General features: G+C 38.6%; 3 protein-coding genes across 3 annotated transcripts in view; all 3 read left to right on the top strand.

Annotated features, from left to right (window-relative positions):
- The window catches only part of ncstn (nicastrin), a 10,818-nt gene extending 5,139 nt beyond the window's left edge, over nt 1–5,679 (top strand). The window contains exons 4-17 of the mRNA XM_060869831.1: nt 1–89; nt 167–312; nt 731–881; nt 1,003–1,115; nt 1,255–1,407; nt 1,511–1,615; nt 1,694–1,771; nt 1,859–2,028; nt 2,859–2,961; nt 3,063–3,161; nt 3,263–3,365; nt 3,445–3,608; nt 4,030–4,242; nt 4,402–5,679. The exon at nt 1–89 is cut by the window's left edge and continues 30 nt beyond it. Of these exons, the coding sequence (XP_060725814.1) occupies nt 1–89; nt 167–312; nt 731–881; nt 1,003–1,115; nt 1,255–1,407; nt 1,511–1,615; nt 1,694–1,771; nt 1,859–2,028; nt 2,859–2,961; nt 3,063–3,161; nt 3,263–3,365; nt 3,445–3,608; nt 4,030–4,242; nt 4,402–4,524 (1,810 nt within the window). The 3' untranslated portion in view covers nt 4,525–5,679. The remainder of the gene's footprint in view (nt 90–166; nt 313–730; nt 882–1,002; nt 1,116–1,254; nt 1,408–1,510; nt 1,616–1,693; nt 1,772–1,858; nt 2,029–2,858; nt 2,962–3,062; nt 3,162–3,262; nt 3,366–3,444; nt 3,609–4,029; nt 4,243–4,401) is intronic.
- A 403-nt stretch (nt 5,680–6,082) lies between these two features.
- Nucleotides 6,083–10,808, top strand: si:dkey-10o6.2 (uncharacterized protein LOC100124608 homolog). Its single transcript, XM_060869941.1, has 8 exons — nt 6,083–6,240; nt 8,469–8,747; nt 8,853–8,977; nt 9,067–9,133; nt 9,238–9,382; nt 9,616–9,761; nt 10,022–10,132; nt 10,234–10,808. Exons 2-8 carry the CDS (start codon nt 8,592–8,594, stop codon nt 10,411–10,413), a joined length of 930 nt encoding a protein of 309 aa, XP_060725924.1. The 5' UTR covers nt 6,083–6,240; nt 8,469–8,591; the 3' UTR covers nt 10,414–10,808.
- Nucleotides 10,809–12,512: 1,704 nt separating this feature from the next.
- The window catches only part of fcer1gl (Fc receptor, IgE, high affinity I, gamma polypeptide like), a 5,115-nt gene continuing 2,627 nt past the window's right edge, over nt 12,513–15,000 (top strand). Inside the window, exons 1-2 of the mRNA XM_060869954.1 lie at nt 12,513–12,688; nt 13,474–13,559. Of these exons, the coding sequence (XP_060725937.1) occupies nt 12,637–12,688; nt 13,474–13,559 (138 nt within the window). The 5' untranslated portion in view covers nt 12,513–12,636. The remainder of the gene's footprint in view (nt 12,689–13,473; nt 13,560–15,000) is intronic.

Below are 15,000 nucleotides of genomic sequence, written 5' to 3'. Positions count from 1 at the left end.
CCGGGTTGCAGGAGCGGCGGTCATTCACATGAGCACACCTCCAGATAAAGGATTCTCTCCTCACACGTCGTGTCCCAACCAGAACACAGGTTTGTATGCACATGATTTTATTAAGATACGGATGTGATTCAGAGAGTCAGCGTGTCAATTTGGATCTTGATGTTAGGGGTGTACAGCGAGAGCTACGGCCCTGATCTGGCCAACTGCAGCACTACAGTGTGGAACCCTCTCGGGAACGGCTTGTCCTACGAAGACTTTCCTTTCCCTATTTTCTCTCTTGCCAACAACAACGAGACCCAAGTCATCCGCAAGGTGGGTGTTTGTGCGAGGGCGACTTACAGCCATCTCATGAGGTTGTTAAGTGATTAAGGAAGATTTTTAGCCTAGTATGTACACTTAGGTACTGGAACATCACCGTGTTCTACTTTGTCTAGTACATATATAGTGAATATAAAGCCTTGTATGGTCACAAGAGGGTTACTCTCTCTCTCTCTCTCTCTCTCTCTCTCTCTCTCTCTTTCTCTCTCTCTTTCTGTTTCTCTCTCTCTCTTTCGCTCTCTCGTTCTCTCTTTCTTTCTCTCTCTCTTTCTGTTTCTCTCTCTTTCTCTCTCTTTCTCTCTCTCTCTTTCTTTCTCTCTCTCTCTCTCTCTCTCTCTTTCTCTCTCTTTCTCTCTCTCTCTTTCTCTCTCTCTCTCTCTCTCTCTCTCTCTCTCTCTCTCTCGCTCTCTAGTGTTATGAGGATCACAACATGCGTGTGAACGGCAGCGCTCCTGAGTACCCCCTGTGTGCCATGCAGCTCTTCTCTCACATGCACGCAGTCACAGACACAGTGACCTGCATGCGACGCACAGACCTGCAGAACAGCTTCAGCATTAACCCAGGTACACACACACACACACACACACACACTCGCTCACACACACAGTATGTGAGTCTCTCTCTAATGAGCACTCGGACCAGACAAACAAAGCTGTATTCATGTTTCCGTTTCTCCTTCATCAGAGCAACTGTGCGATCCTCTAGTGGACTACAACGTGTGGGCGACCATCCGACCCATTAACGCCTCCACCAAGGGACACAAACCGAATGAGAGCATGGTCATTGCAGCAACCAGGGTGAGCACTGAGACCGATGTGGAGAGGAATGTTTGTCTTTCACAAATAGCATGTCTCTGTTTTTCATTCTCTCTCTCTCTCTCTCTCTCTCTCTCTCTCTCTCTCTCTCTCTCTCTCTCTCTCTCTCTCTCTCTCTCAGTTGGACGGGCGATCGTTTTTCTACGACGTCGCTCCATCGGCAGAGGGAACAGTCTCTGGCATCGTGACACTGCTGGCCGCCGCGGAGGCTCTCCGCTCTGTCACTCAAGTGGCTCCGCCCCCACGCAATATTTTCTTTGTTTTTTTCCAGGGGGTGAGTGTGTTTTTTGCATATGTGTCCCAGTGCCATTACGCTGCGTGTTGTTTACGTAACTCATCAATATTTACCTCTTTGCCGGCTCGCCGCGTATCACTAGGAAGCGTTCGATTACATCGGTAGCTCACGGATGGTGTACGATATGCAGAACAATAAATCTGTCATCGATTTCGACAACGTGCACTCTTTCCTGGAGATTGGGCAGGTTTGTGACGTGAACAACACAACCACACATTTGCACGTACACACACACACACAGAAATGAACTCTGGCGTGTTCGCAGGTGGGGTTGTGGAATAAACAGAACCTGTGGATGCATTCGGATCCCATATCTCGGATGAACGACACGGTGAACGAGGAGGTGTGACAAAAAGATTTAGGGAAAAAAAAAGTTTCTGTGCCTTGGCTTCCTTGTCTAAAGCACCAACTTCCTTTCTGTCTTTTCAAGGTCACATCTCTGATGTCTAACATTAAGTCTGCAGCCTCCATGTTGAATCTGACGTTGGACGAACCGAACGCCACGCAGGCCTTACCTCCATCCTCCTTTCAGCGCTTTCTGAGGGTTCGGCCAATCCCGGGAGTGGTGCTGGCAGACCATCAGTCCTCTTTTATCAACAAGTAGGAGTTTAAATCTACTTTAAGAGCACATCGCCAGAGCAAACTTAACTATTCGAATACTTTTCAAATGTTTGGGGCTTTTTACACGTCATGCGTTTTCTCTGATCCGATAGCTATCCGATCGTAAAAAGACCAGGTCTAAATGCCCTCCGAAACGTTTTTCAGATTGATATAAATCCGATCGCTCGAACCACTTCAGGAGGTGGTCTGGGACGCATTTCAGATGAAACTGGACAGGTGTAAATGAATGTGGTTGTTCAAGCCACATACGTCAGCGCTATACTCCTCCCAAACGGAAGTACGTCACTCGCAGGTGACTCACGAGTCGTGCATCGCGCCAGAAACAAACCGTAAATAACCGTCGTAACAAGTTTTTCCGTCTTCTTTTTGATTGCATCCTGAACACCGCATACACCAAAGCGTGTTCCATTTCAATTACCCCAGAAATGAGGTAAAATATATTAGCATTTTGGGCGGGAGTAAAAAGATTGGATCGATATCCGATTCGCCGAGACGCATTTATGTGGCCTAATGTAAATGGAACAGCTTTAACAAATCAGATAGCTATCGGTTCAGAGAAAACACATGAAGTGACCAGGTGTAAAAAGGCCCTCAGATACATAGCTTTTTATAGGCAATGCTTGGATTTAAACAATAGTTCATCGAGACATATATGTAATGACATTATTTGCCAAACATGCATAAGATAGACAAAGAAATACTCGATGTCACAATACACGAAAGGATGCAGTTTCAAATGCAGACCACATTCGTAGTTGTAAGCGTGTAGTTGAGTAACGAAGGATTTCTGAGCCGTTTTTGCGTTATAGGTATTACGAGAGTCTGTATGACACAGCAGAGTACCTGAATGTGAGCTACCCTCCTAACCTGAGCCCAGAGGAGCAGCTAGAGTACGAGACAGAGGCTGCTAAGGTACCACTATCTTAGCCAGAAGTACAACCTTATTGATAAGTTTGTTCTCATTCGGATGAAGTGGAGGATTTGTGCCTATTATCTCTTTCTCATATTTCTAGTCTCTGGCTGAAGTGGCTACTCTGGTCGCTCGCTCACTGTATATACAGGCTGGAGGAGAAAACAGCATGCTTAAGAACATCACTACTGATACAAAGACCGTGAGTCATATCATGCACATGATTCACTCACATGATCACATGATCTGTCGCTGGAGGAAGTTGAAGCACTGAGATCATATCTTTCGGTCTGTTTGTTACAGATGGCCAAGTTGCTGTATGGCTTTCTGGTTAAGTCTAATAACAGCTGGTTCCGTTCCTTGCTGCCCCAACACGTGGTGTCAAAAGAGAGCAATTCCATTTTAGGTTTGTTTTTGTTGTTAAATATTCACTTTCCGCACTCTCCAACGCTCCCTCGTTCATTTTTGTTCTCGTTCTTCTGCAGGTTCAGGTCCTCCTCAGTACTACGTCAGCCTGACACAGAACCAACAACCTAAGAGTGTGACCATGTTTGTGAAGTACATTCTGGCCAATATGACCGGAACAGCCACCAACCTGAACGAGAGCCAGTGCCAGAATCCGAAAGACGTTCCCGGCGAGAGCAAAGACGTACGTCCGAACGAGCGTTCTGGACACGACACCGACGTCGATGAAGCTTTTAATCCTAAACTATAAGAGCAGACGCCGGTTAAATGTGTGGCGCAATAAGAACAGCGAGATCATTTCACTGAAGATTCGATACTCTGATAACAACTCCATGTACCGTACATGCACGAGTAAACAATCGGATTTCTTTCAGACAAACATTTGCAGTTGCTTTACAGTTTGTCTTCACTTCTTCCTAGGCGTCTCGTATTTTTCTCACGCCAGCACACACGCACAGACGTCCAATGGTTTACGTGATTTATGTATTTCAAATCACATTCTGTATACAGGCTCAGCCGATATAGATAATTTCATTAATATGCACGTAAAGACACTCATTCAGAATTACACTATAGTGAGTGTTTCTCTTGCTGTCGTGTTGCAGCTCTACATGTACGATTGGGTGTCTGGACCTGCGTCAGAGAACCACACGGCAGGAGAACCGTTTTGTGTACGTGCACCCGTGCGCCTGGCGAAAGCGGTGTCCCCCGCATTCGAGCTTCGGCAGTACGGGTCCAGAGAGTACTCCACGTGGACAGAGTCACGCTGGAAGAACATCAACGCGCGAATCTTTCTAGTCGCAAGTCCACAATTACAGGTAACGTAGTGAATCCAGTGGAGCAGAAGAATGTTTTATCAATTGAGAAAAATAATCATCGCAGATGAAATTGTGTATTTCTGAACAAAAAGATTGCTTTGTTTTAAAAAAAAAAAAAAAACACAATTATTTTTTTTTTTACTTTTTCCTTTCCCACAGATGCTGACACTAGGCGTGGGCATAGCTGTTTTGCTGGTATCTCTGGTGGCGACTTACTTTATCAGCTCAAAGGCGGACATTCTGTTTAGTTCTGCACACGATGCCCCAAATACCACCTACTGAACCCGCTCAGCCAACTGAATATCACACATTCATATACATTCATACAGACTTTATTACCACTATTCATTCTTCCACGTTAATTTATAACTCTGTAACACCGTTCAGTCTCCAGCATTACATCTCCGTACACAGACGTCTATGCATCGACCTGCCGATGTGCGAAGGGCCGTCCTGCAGGAATGTTTACTCACGTGCAGACCTACGCTCCTCAGACAACTTTATTCCAAGCTGGTAGAGAAAATGCACCATAATATTTAAAGACTAACTAGACCTGGTCTGATCTGGACACTGGACTGAACTCAACATTTTAAGGCCAGGTTTACAGACTGTACAGAAAACACGAGTCGGAGTAAGATGTCCAAAATATATTTTTTTTCCTTTTTTTTTTTTTTTAAATTGCAGAACTTTTGCGTACTGTACTCTGGTCTCGGCACTAATCTGTTTTTTCTTTTTTTTTTTTAAATAGTGCTTATGTATTTTGTGTGTGTGTGTGAGCGAGAATATTAAAGCAGCAGTTAGGTATTTTAGAGCCCTCTACTCTCTATAAGGCAAATAATTTCAATGAAAAATAATTAGCCCTGTTCCCTGATCTTTCCCAGATGTTGAAGCTGCTGTTGTATGAGTTGCCAGTTGCCTTTTTAAGGAAAGTCTTGACAAGGATTAGTTCAAATGGGGCATGAGCTCATTTCCAGGCCAGAAAGATATTGATCAGACCCTTTATAGCATTACAATATTGTGAATAACTTTTTTTTTTTTTTGTAAACAGCTGCGTCGTTAATGTGCGTGTGTTCGCATGTGTGTGATGTGACAGAAAATGAGGAATCACAGTCAGTCAGTATCGACTATTTGTGTGTCTGTAAGCAGTGTGTGCAATAGATGTAACAGAATCAATTCAACCTTCTGTGTAAGACTTTATTATGCATTATATTCTGTCTAATCTGAAAGACCACTACTAAACTTTAAAGATTGCAAGGTGAAAGACTGCGCTGCGGTTACCAGAGCTGCATGTTCAACGGTTTGAGAACACCCGAAAAAAACCAAATCAACAGTAGATGAAATGGTTTCATTTCTAGCGTTAATCTTTTTTTCTGTGAGAATGAATTTGATTAGAATCTGATGCTTTGATTACAGAATAAACATGGATTATTTGACGAAGCTTCCACTTGTTATTGTTTCATTTAAAATGACTATAAAATGTCAAAAACATCCTTATGGACATTTTTCTAGACTAGGTTTTTACGTTTTAATAACCACTTATAATTGTACAGCGGATATGAAGATTATCCTAGGAATAGTGAGCATGAGGTAGGAATACACTCTGGACGAGAACAGGGCAACACACACACACTCATTCACACCAACAGTTTGACAGTGGGTGGAAACTTTCACAGAAATTCTGTGCACGATAATTCAACAAGCTCAGGATTAAACCTTGACCCTCAAAGCTGTCAAGCAGCAATCAACCCAATGAACCTTGTCCACTTTCCAGATTGAGAATCTAAAGATATGTTGGTTGCAAAACCGAACCCAGAATGCTGACTGCAGAATGCTGAGTGTTCTTTTGCTATCTATCTATAAATCTAGTGAAGAAAGCGGTTCCAGAGGTGCGGTGTATTTTAGTTCGGTTGCAGTTCAGGGACTTTACCCTATTATATAAAACCAAAGTTTTCGGTGCTTGTGTGTGAATCCTGATTATACATGAGCTGGATTTTACATGTAAGTAAGATGTGGATCTTAAGTGTCATAATTTGAGCAGCTCTGGTACTGTTATGTGTTTAATATTGTATATGACTCTGTTGTTTCTATTTATCTTCATGCATCTCTGGGTTTTAATGTGAATTTTTCTCATGATGGAGTGCAGGAGTGTATTTTATTTCGTTAGTTAAACAGTATCGACATCGTTATCACGGTAGTAAATGGTAGAATAATATGAACATAGTAATATACCGTATATACCTGAATGTGTTGTATAATTCGCAAAGATCAAACGGTATTAAAAATACTTATCAGGTATCTATTAGTATGATCTAATTCTAACAGTACATGGAGGCTGTGTGTTTACTGGTCGCATTGCAAATTCAGTTTTCCTGTTGCAGGTAAAATGTAATCGAATATAATAACGTTCAACTTAACAACACAGTTTTAAGATCTTCAAGAAGCTCAGGAGTCCAAAGCAGTAGAGTTATTACAGCATTGTAATTCCCTTCACATCTAACATCTGGAAAGACTCTATGGTCATAAAATACAAAAAATATATGATGTGTGAAAAATGTACTGTAGAATAATTCTTGAAGAATCTGATTAAACAAGTCAGAACATATACATTTCAGTCTATGATGTGAGACCTTAATAAGAACATCGCAGTTACCAAACCTGGAGATGTGTTTGGCACAAGTAGCTAATCTTCTCTCTTTGGAAAAACTTACGCATGACTTGCAGAATAAGTCTGAATTGTTTTGGCGGACATGGGCCCCTTTGTGGGATTTACTTGAACAAGCGAAACCCCCAACCCTGACCTGTCTTGATTTGCCCTTTGCCTTTCCACAGTCACTCTCATATTAAAAATGCATTGTTGTTGTATTGTTACTAATATGTTTGAATGTATACTGTGTGTGCTGACTGATTGGCTCTGTTGTTGTTTTGTTTTGTTTGAGTTCTAATAAGAAATCAATAAAATTGTAATTAGAAAAGAACATCGCAGTTGTCAAATGTTTGGTGTCATTAACAGATGAGTGATTAAATGAATAGGAAAACACCAGAAAAATGTGTTAGTTGGATTCAGTATGCCTGCCATACGTTTTTTTGGTCTAAGAAACTGCACTTAGTTATTGTTCTGATGATAGTGGTACGGAGCTTTTGCTACTGATCCTTACACCAATACCAATACCAATACCAATACTGCATTTGTTTGACTGTATATTTGTAATCACACCCTGTAGTGTCACCCATATAAGGATGAGGTTCCCCTTTGAGTCTGGTTCCTCTCAAGGTTTCTTCCTTACCAATTTAAGGGAGTTTTTCCTTGCCACTGCTGCCTGAGTCACCTCAGACTTGCTCATTGGGGATAAATACATATACATACATACATACATACATACACACATACATACATACATACATACATACATACACACATACATACATACATACACACATACATACATACATACATACATACATACATACATACATACACACATACATACATACATACATACATACATACATACATACATACATACATACACACATACACACATACATACATACATACATACATACATACACACATACATACATACATACATACATACATACATACATACATACATACATACATACATACATACATACATACACACACACATACATACATACATACATACATACATACATACATACATACTGTACATACATACATACAGTACACACATACATACACACATACATACATACACACATACATACATACATACATACATACACACATACATACATACATACATACATACATACATACATACATACATACATACATACATACATACACACACACATACATACATACATACATACATACATACATACATACATACTGTACATACATACATACAGTACACACATACATACACACATACATACATACACACATACATACATACACACATACATACATACATACATACATACATACACACATACATACATACATACATGCATACATACACACATACATACATACACGCATACATACTGTGAACTATATATATCTTGAATTTTTATTATATTAATTCTTTATACTTCTCCTTATGTTTACCTTCTGCTCTATGTTTATGTTGTGTAAAGCTGCTTTGAGACAATGTCCACTGTAAAATGCGCTATACAAATAAACTTGAATTGAATTGAATTGAATTGATTTCAGTTTCTTAATTTCTCCCTTGCAGACATGCTCCACAGGCGAATTACTAAACGTGATTGGCTTTTGTAAATCAAGGGGCCTGGCTTGTTTTTTTATTTTTATTTATTAAACTTGGCTAGCTGCGTTCAGCCTACAATTCTTTAGGACAATGGCATTTATACCTGTGGTTGACTTCGAAGTCTACAAACTTGGTACCAGCGACGTCACTGACAAGAACTTGCAAGAGTTATGCGAAGGAATTCGAAAGGCCTTTACTGAAGTGGGGTTTGTGTATCTCAAAAACACTGGAATAGAGCAGAAAGAGGTGTGTACTTCCATTCCATCAGTTTTTCTCAATTTGCGACATTAAAAAGACATTAAAGAGTGAGTTCATTTTCAGCGTTTGCAGAAATTCTCTTGTCTTTATTAGGTGGATCGTGTCATGGACATTTCTAAGAAGTTCTTCCTTCTTCCTGAAGAGAAGAAAAGACCCTACAGTAGGGGCAGTTACGCAAATAACGGCAATCACGGATGGGTGTCCTCCGAAACAGAAAGGTGACTGACTCTTGTCATTTGTATAAAGACATCAGGGTTGGAAATATTTCTGATCATTTAAAGTGAAAATTCACTCTCACTTTCCACAGTTTAAATCCTCAACGTCCAGGAGACTTGAAGGAGGCCTTTAATACTGCATCCTTACAGCCTGATATTGTAAATAACTCTTATTTTAAAACCCACTGCAACAGCTTGTGATATATGATTGAGAATATTAAGGAGGAAACTCTAATTACTGTATGTTCTTCACCATTGCTTAGAATTGGCCCTCAGATGGCTTTCGTGATACCAAAGTGGACTTTTTCATGCGCTGTAAGGAGCTCTCTCTCCGTGTACTGAAGGTCATGGCTCTCAGTTTAGGCCTGGATTCAGAGGTTTTTCTCAAAGCACACAACTACATTGGAAGTAAGCTGAACACACACATATTATTGTGTGAATTGTGTGAATTGTGTGATTATTGTGTTATTTTTAGAAAAAAAGCACAGAAGAATCCATTGACACAAGTGAATCTTGTTCATGAATGAAAACGTTTGCTAAGTTCCATCACCGACTCAGTGAAGCGTCTCTCTACAATAACACAAAGATTTCTATCAGAAATTCATACTTACTGAATCACAGATATTCCTGTCTATGTTAAGGTGATGATAATGGCACCACCCTGCGCTCTCTGTATTATGCTCCGGTGAAGGCTGAGTGTGCGAAGAAAGATCAGATCCGCTGTGGTGAGCATTCAGACTATGGCAGCATCACTCTAGTCTTCCAGAGCCAAGAGGCAGGGCTACAGGTAAGAAAGATTTCACAGCAAACAAACAGCACCTAACCCTAATGCACCATTTCCTGTCATCATCATCGTCATCATTATTATTGTTCTTCTTGTTGTAATAGTTGGTGTGAAAGCACTTAAACATTACAGACTACACCTTTAAGTAAACTGTTTGATCTTAAGCAGATCTGTATAGTTCATGTATAAGTTCTTGACTTTGTCTGACTTTCGTAGTGAAGTACACTAATAAATATTTAACTTGCCATATGTTTCCCTTTTAGGTATTAAACAAGAATCATGAGTTTATCTCAGTCCCAAGCATCCCTGGAACAGTGCTGATCAACATCGCAGATCTGATGCAGAGGTGGACCAGTGACGTGTTTGTATCTGCTGTATGTACTGTAAATACGCCCATTAGTTCACAATAAAGCCTTGTTTTCTACAAACATTACATCATTAATTTTATATTTAAAGTTACACACATCTTTTTCAGATACACAGAGTTCTACTACCTCCCGGGAATGACTCAAGCACAAGGCAGTCGTTGGCGTTCTTCGTGCAGCCGGATAACGATGCCATCGTTAAGTGTTGTGATGGCTCAGACAAATATCCTCCTGTGAACTCTCTGGATTATCTGCTGTCAAGATTCAACCTCAGTTATGGCAAGAAATAGAAATGTACTTCTCCTTACAGTACATGCGCTTGCAGTCCTGTGTAGAATGTCACACACCAGAGGCCGCAATAACGCCCTTCTTCCATCAGCGTGTCTACATTCACATTAATATAATCGTATTGATTTGATCTGAAGTGGGCTTCAATTTTTTGATTCATTGAAATGTGTCTTGTTTAATGTCCAAGCTGTGAAATTTGACTAATTGTGTAATTTCTTTTAATTAGACACCTTCAATGATTTATAGAATTCATTTTTATAGATTTGTCTGTCCTTAATTAAAAGTAACAAAATAATTAGTACTCAGGGAATTTGTATAGACAAATGATTTTTAGCCTAAATAAAAAAATAACTCTTTATATACTTTATAATTGAGAGTTGTTTTCTAATCTTGTAATACTATTTTAACTAACAATCATTAACAATGCCTTATTAATGCAAATAAAGTTTGATATACTGTATAGTCAAAGCAAGTCAACTTGCTCGTGTGTGCATTTCTGGAGCAGATCTTGAAACTGATGCAATTTCCTATTTACGCAACATTTACTTACCAAATTGGTAGATTCAGTTTTTCAGTATTTCTGAAGTCTATATCTATTCACTCCATTTAAATTATGTTTGATCCCTCAATCTATACATTATTGCAGATGCGATTTATAAATGATTCTACTCGATTGTCAAGGATAGAGATTAAAATAAACTGTGCATTATTCTTCTTCTTCTTCTTCTTCTTCTTCTTCTTATTATTATTATTATTATTATTGACAGGTGAGCACTTTGAGTGATGTAAATGTTCCGCATCAGGAGTTTAAACCTCGGTGTTTCAGATGATATGTTAGAATTTAATTCAGTCACTATTAAACGATACCACTGTATGAATCTGCTATGAAACAATACAATTTGTTGCTGGAAAACAACCTTGCTAACTATTATCCACGTCAGTTTAAAAATATGTCTTTTACACGAGTTATATGACCTTTATTTTATGATATTTAATTTAGAATGAATTTTAAGCAAAATTGTTGTTTACTCGATTAGTTTCAATTTCCTTTTTAACTTATGCATCAGTCCTAACTGTTAGATCGTTACACACCTGTTTAGGTAGTGCAGGGATTGAGAGGGGACCTGAAACAGGACAAAGGCACATGGCAAAGTACACAAAAACACAACAGGAACAAAGTTTAACATATCGGTGTGTGGATATCCGTGATAGCCGTCTTTAACTATTAAAGACAAAAAATTCAAGGATCCACACCTTCCACATTACTCCTAAAATCCAACATATAATATGTTGTATAATGTGTTGTATACCCTCTGGATCTGCCTGATTCCTCCTGATGCTGAACATCTGAGTTGAGTTTCTTCACACATGACTCACTTTCCGCTGCTGTATGTGCTTCCACATGAATACTCTAAAGAAAATAACATTAATGTCTAAACTTCACACTTGATTCTTGAACAATCTCAACTGGATCCTGTAGGTTTGTATCTTAAACACCGATCATGCTGACCAGCTCTTCACACCTATCCAGTAGTAGAAGAGAAATTAGCCAGCTACCCCAGAAAATGGTGTCGTCCCTTTGAATCTGTTTTGAGTTTTTTTCCTTGCCACTGTTACCTCTGGCCTGCACTTTATAATCGTATAAAAAAATATAATTGAACAAAGTAATCCAGTCAAATGGTAATTGAAATACTGACCAGTGTTGCCAGGAGATACTTATATAAATAGTATTTTGAGTCATGAACAAAACCGCACCAAGGCAGAAGGGCTCTACTTCCTCTTTGATGCATGTTAACATTTACAGCACATTTGTTCTTGGAATCCATGAATTACATTTTAATGCATTGTAATGCATTGTATGCACAAGAATTCTTGTAATGCACAAGAATTTCTTCGACGGTTAAATTGATCAGCTTTGTGAAACGTCAGACAATGTAACGTAAATGATATATCGAAAAGGCTATCAGACGAAGAGATCGAGCTACTGTGGTGTGAAAATGTGGCCAACCCTTGCTGTACCTCGGACAGGCTATTCTGTCACAACCCACAGTTTCCTGTAAACTGCTTTCACACACTCATGCAGAATTAAGACACATACACACACGCACACACACACACACACACACACACACACACACACAAACACCATCCATCTCATCGACCGTCGCTTCAGCATCAGCGTCGGCTTCGGCTCTATCCTCTTCACCTCTACTCACTTTGCCAGAATGTACGGATCAGTGATATTGATCCTCGTGCTCCTGAATATTGGAGTTGCCGGTGAGACACCATTGACCTCTTTGATTAGATATGTACTCGTGTTGAAGCTCTGTTTTGTCTCTCGATTTTAGTCAAGTTCTAATTCAGATGGTATTTGCTCTTATAGTTTGTTTTTATTTATCATTACAGTGTATTTGTAATGTAAAGAATAGATTTTTTTATAGCTGTTATGGATAGAAGATAGAAGTCTTTCTGCTGAACATAATACGATGAGTAACATTATATACGTTATATACCAAAGATAAGTATAAGGTATCCTGTACATATCTAGATACTGAGACACTTTAGTCCAAAATGTCTACGCTTAACTTTTGTGCCATTTCTAGTGAAATACAGTGTAGTTACTTCCCTTTTTTCTTGTGGTAGTGTAGAAAAGCTAGTGGTAGAAAAGCTAGTGGTAGTTGAAGAAAAGCTGAAAGAGTTTCGTTTGGTTCAACTAAGGCTGAACCCTGAATTTGGATCTCACTGGATGTACTGTATATGAATCAATGATGGCACTGAAGCAGAATAGAAACCTGGTGATAGTGATGGGTGTAAACGCTGTTTTTTTTATGGCATCAGAAGTATACAGTATATGTTGAATGTAAAGTTTAGCATCGTGTGGACATTTGGGCAATAAAGAAATGTGATTTTGGATACTTTTGGGTAAAGTTCAGGGTTTGAGTTTTCTGCCTAAATGGAAACATATCAGTGAAAATAAGCTAAAAAGGTAGTTACGCAAGATTGTATTTGTGTGTGTGTGTGTGTGTGTGTGTGTGTGTGTGTGTGTGTGCGCACCCTTCCAGAGGCCGTGGATAATTTATGTTATATCCTTGATGGGATTTTGATTATCTATGGCATTGTGCTGACGATCCTCTACTGCAGATTGAGGGTGGGTTATATCGCTTATCATTTCTGCATGCTCACAGTTAAAATCAGATTTTTCCCATTACGCACATCATTTACAACAGCGTTCAAATGATTTCTTTCATTAGGTAAATTTTTTCTTAAAACATTTGACACTAAATCATTCGCACTGTTCGTCCTATTATTATAAATCGTTTTCAATATAGTTCATTTTATAGTTCAGATTATCTGGAGTTTTCCACACATTAGTCCAGTAAAACTTCTTTTAACGTGTTCTTAACCATATATGGAATTATGAGTAAGGTTTTTGTAAACGATGAAAGCTATGAGCGTATCAAATTGGTGGTTTACAACTTGAAAAAAAATTGGTGAAATCATAGATGACTCAAAAATGATACTCCTAAACATTTATGGGTTACAACATATTTTCCAATATGTAGGATTTTTGATTGATTATTGACTAAAACAAACAAACAAAAAAACATCTGATGCACTAAAGGGTTTTTAATAAGTATAATTATTAAAAAATGATATAATTACCCAGTTATTCAGATTTTATCTTTATATTATTTAATTGTTTAGCATTGAAATTTGGTTGTTTATTAGGGTGCAATTTTGTCTAAGACTCCTGATGTTGGTGGTTTAATTCTTGCATGTTGTCCTTGTGCTTTGGGGATTTCCATCCTCAGTCCAAAGACATGCATTGTAGGCTTATTGGCATCTCTAAATAGTCCGTAGTGAGTGTGTGTGTATGTGATGTGCCTTGCAATGGGTTGGCACCCGTTTCAGGGTGTCTCCTGCCTTGTGCTCTGTGCCCTTTTTACAAGTACAAAAGTGTTAAAGCTAAGTGCAAATAGTTTTCACACCCCTGGTTTCCTAGTTTCTTAACATGTATGTTTAAAGCAAAGTTGTAAACTTTCTCTCTATAGGACCTTCCAGTCGATTTATATCATTTTCAAAAGATTATTTATACAGATGTGTGTCATTTAGGGGGAGAAGAATGGTAAAGGATTTCCGGAGCATTACTAACAGTCTAGAAACCCTAATTATAAAATGATAAAAATGGACACAAAGCCATGACGGAACAATGAAAAAAACTTTAAGAGAAACAAAAATGTTTTTAGTGGCAAATCAAATAAAATTGTATATTTAGGTTATATGTACAAAAATGTTTATGTAAATATAAATATAATTTGATCATTTATAATATATTTACTTATAAATAAATGCTATAATAAATAATTCATTCAACAAAAGGAAATTATAAAAATGAATAGAACAAACACTGCTCAGTAAAGTGATAATCAAATGTATTTGTATAGCACTTTTAACAACGGACCTTGTCTCAAAGGCTTTGTGCTTTACAGAACATAAGAAATACATTTCAAAATGTTTAATATTATACAAAGATTCCATGATAGACAATATTATTAATGCTAATCATAATTTCTCAAATATGTTTTGCA

Source organism: Tachysurus vachellii, chromosome 1 (assembly GCF_030014155.1).
Source record: "Tachysurus vachellii isolate PV-2020 chromosome 1, HZAU_Pvac_v1, whole genome shotgun sequence".
Lineage (NCBI taxonomy): Eukaryota > Metazoa > Chordata > Actinopteri > Siluriformes > Bagridae > Tachysurus > Tachysurus vachellii.
The sequence above is the reverse complement of the archived record's forward strand: the minus strand, read 5'-3'. Positions and strand labels throughout refer to the sequence as shown.

Coding starts and splice junctions, on each gene's coding strand:
- si:dkey-10o6.2 (XM_060869941.1), top strand. CDS start 8,592: ATGGCATTTATACCTGTGGTTGACTTCGAAGTCTACAAACTTGGTACC. Junction 9,134..9,237: donor CATCCTTACAGCCTGATATT/GTAAATAACTCT, acceptor ACCATTGCTTAG/AATTGGCCCTCAGATGGCTT. Junction 10,133..10,233: donor GTGACGTGTTTGTATCTGCT/GTATGTACTGTA, acceptor CATCTTTTTCAG/ATACACAGAGTTCTACTACC.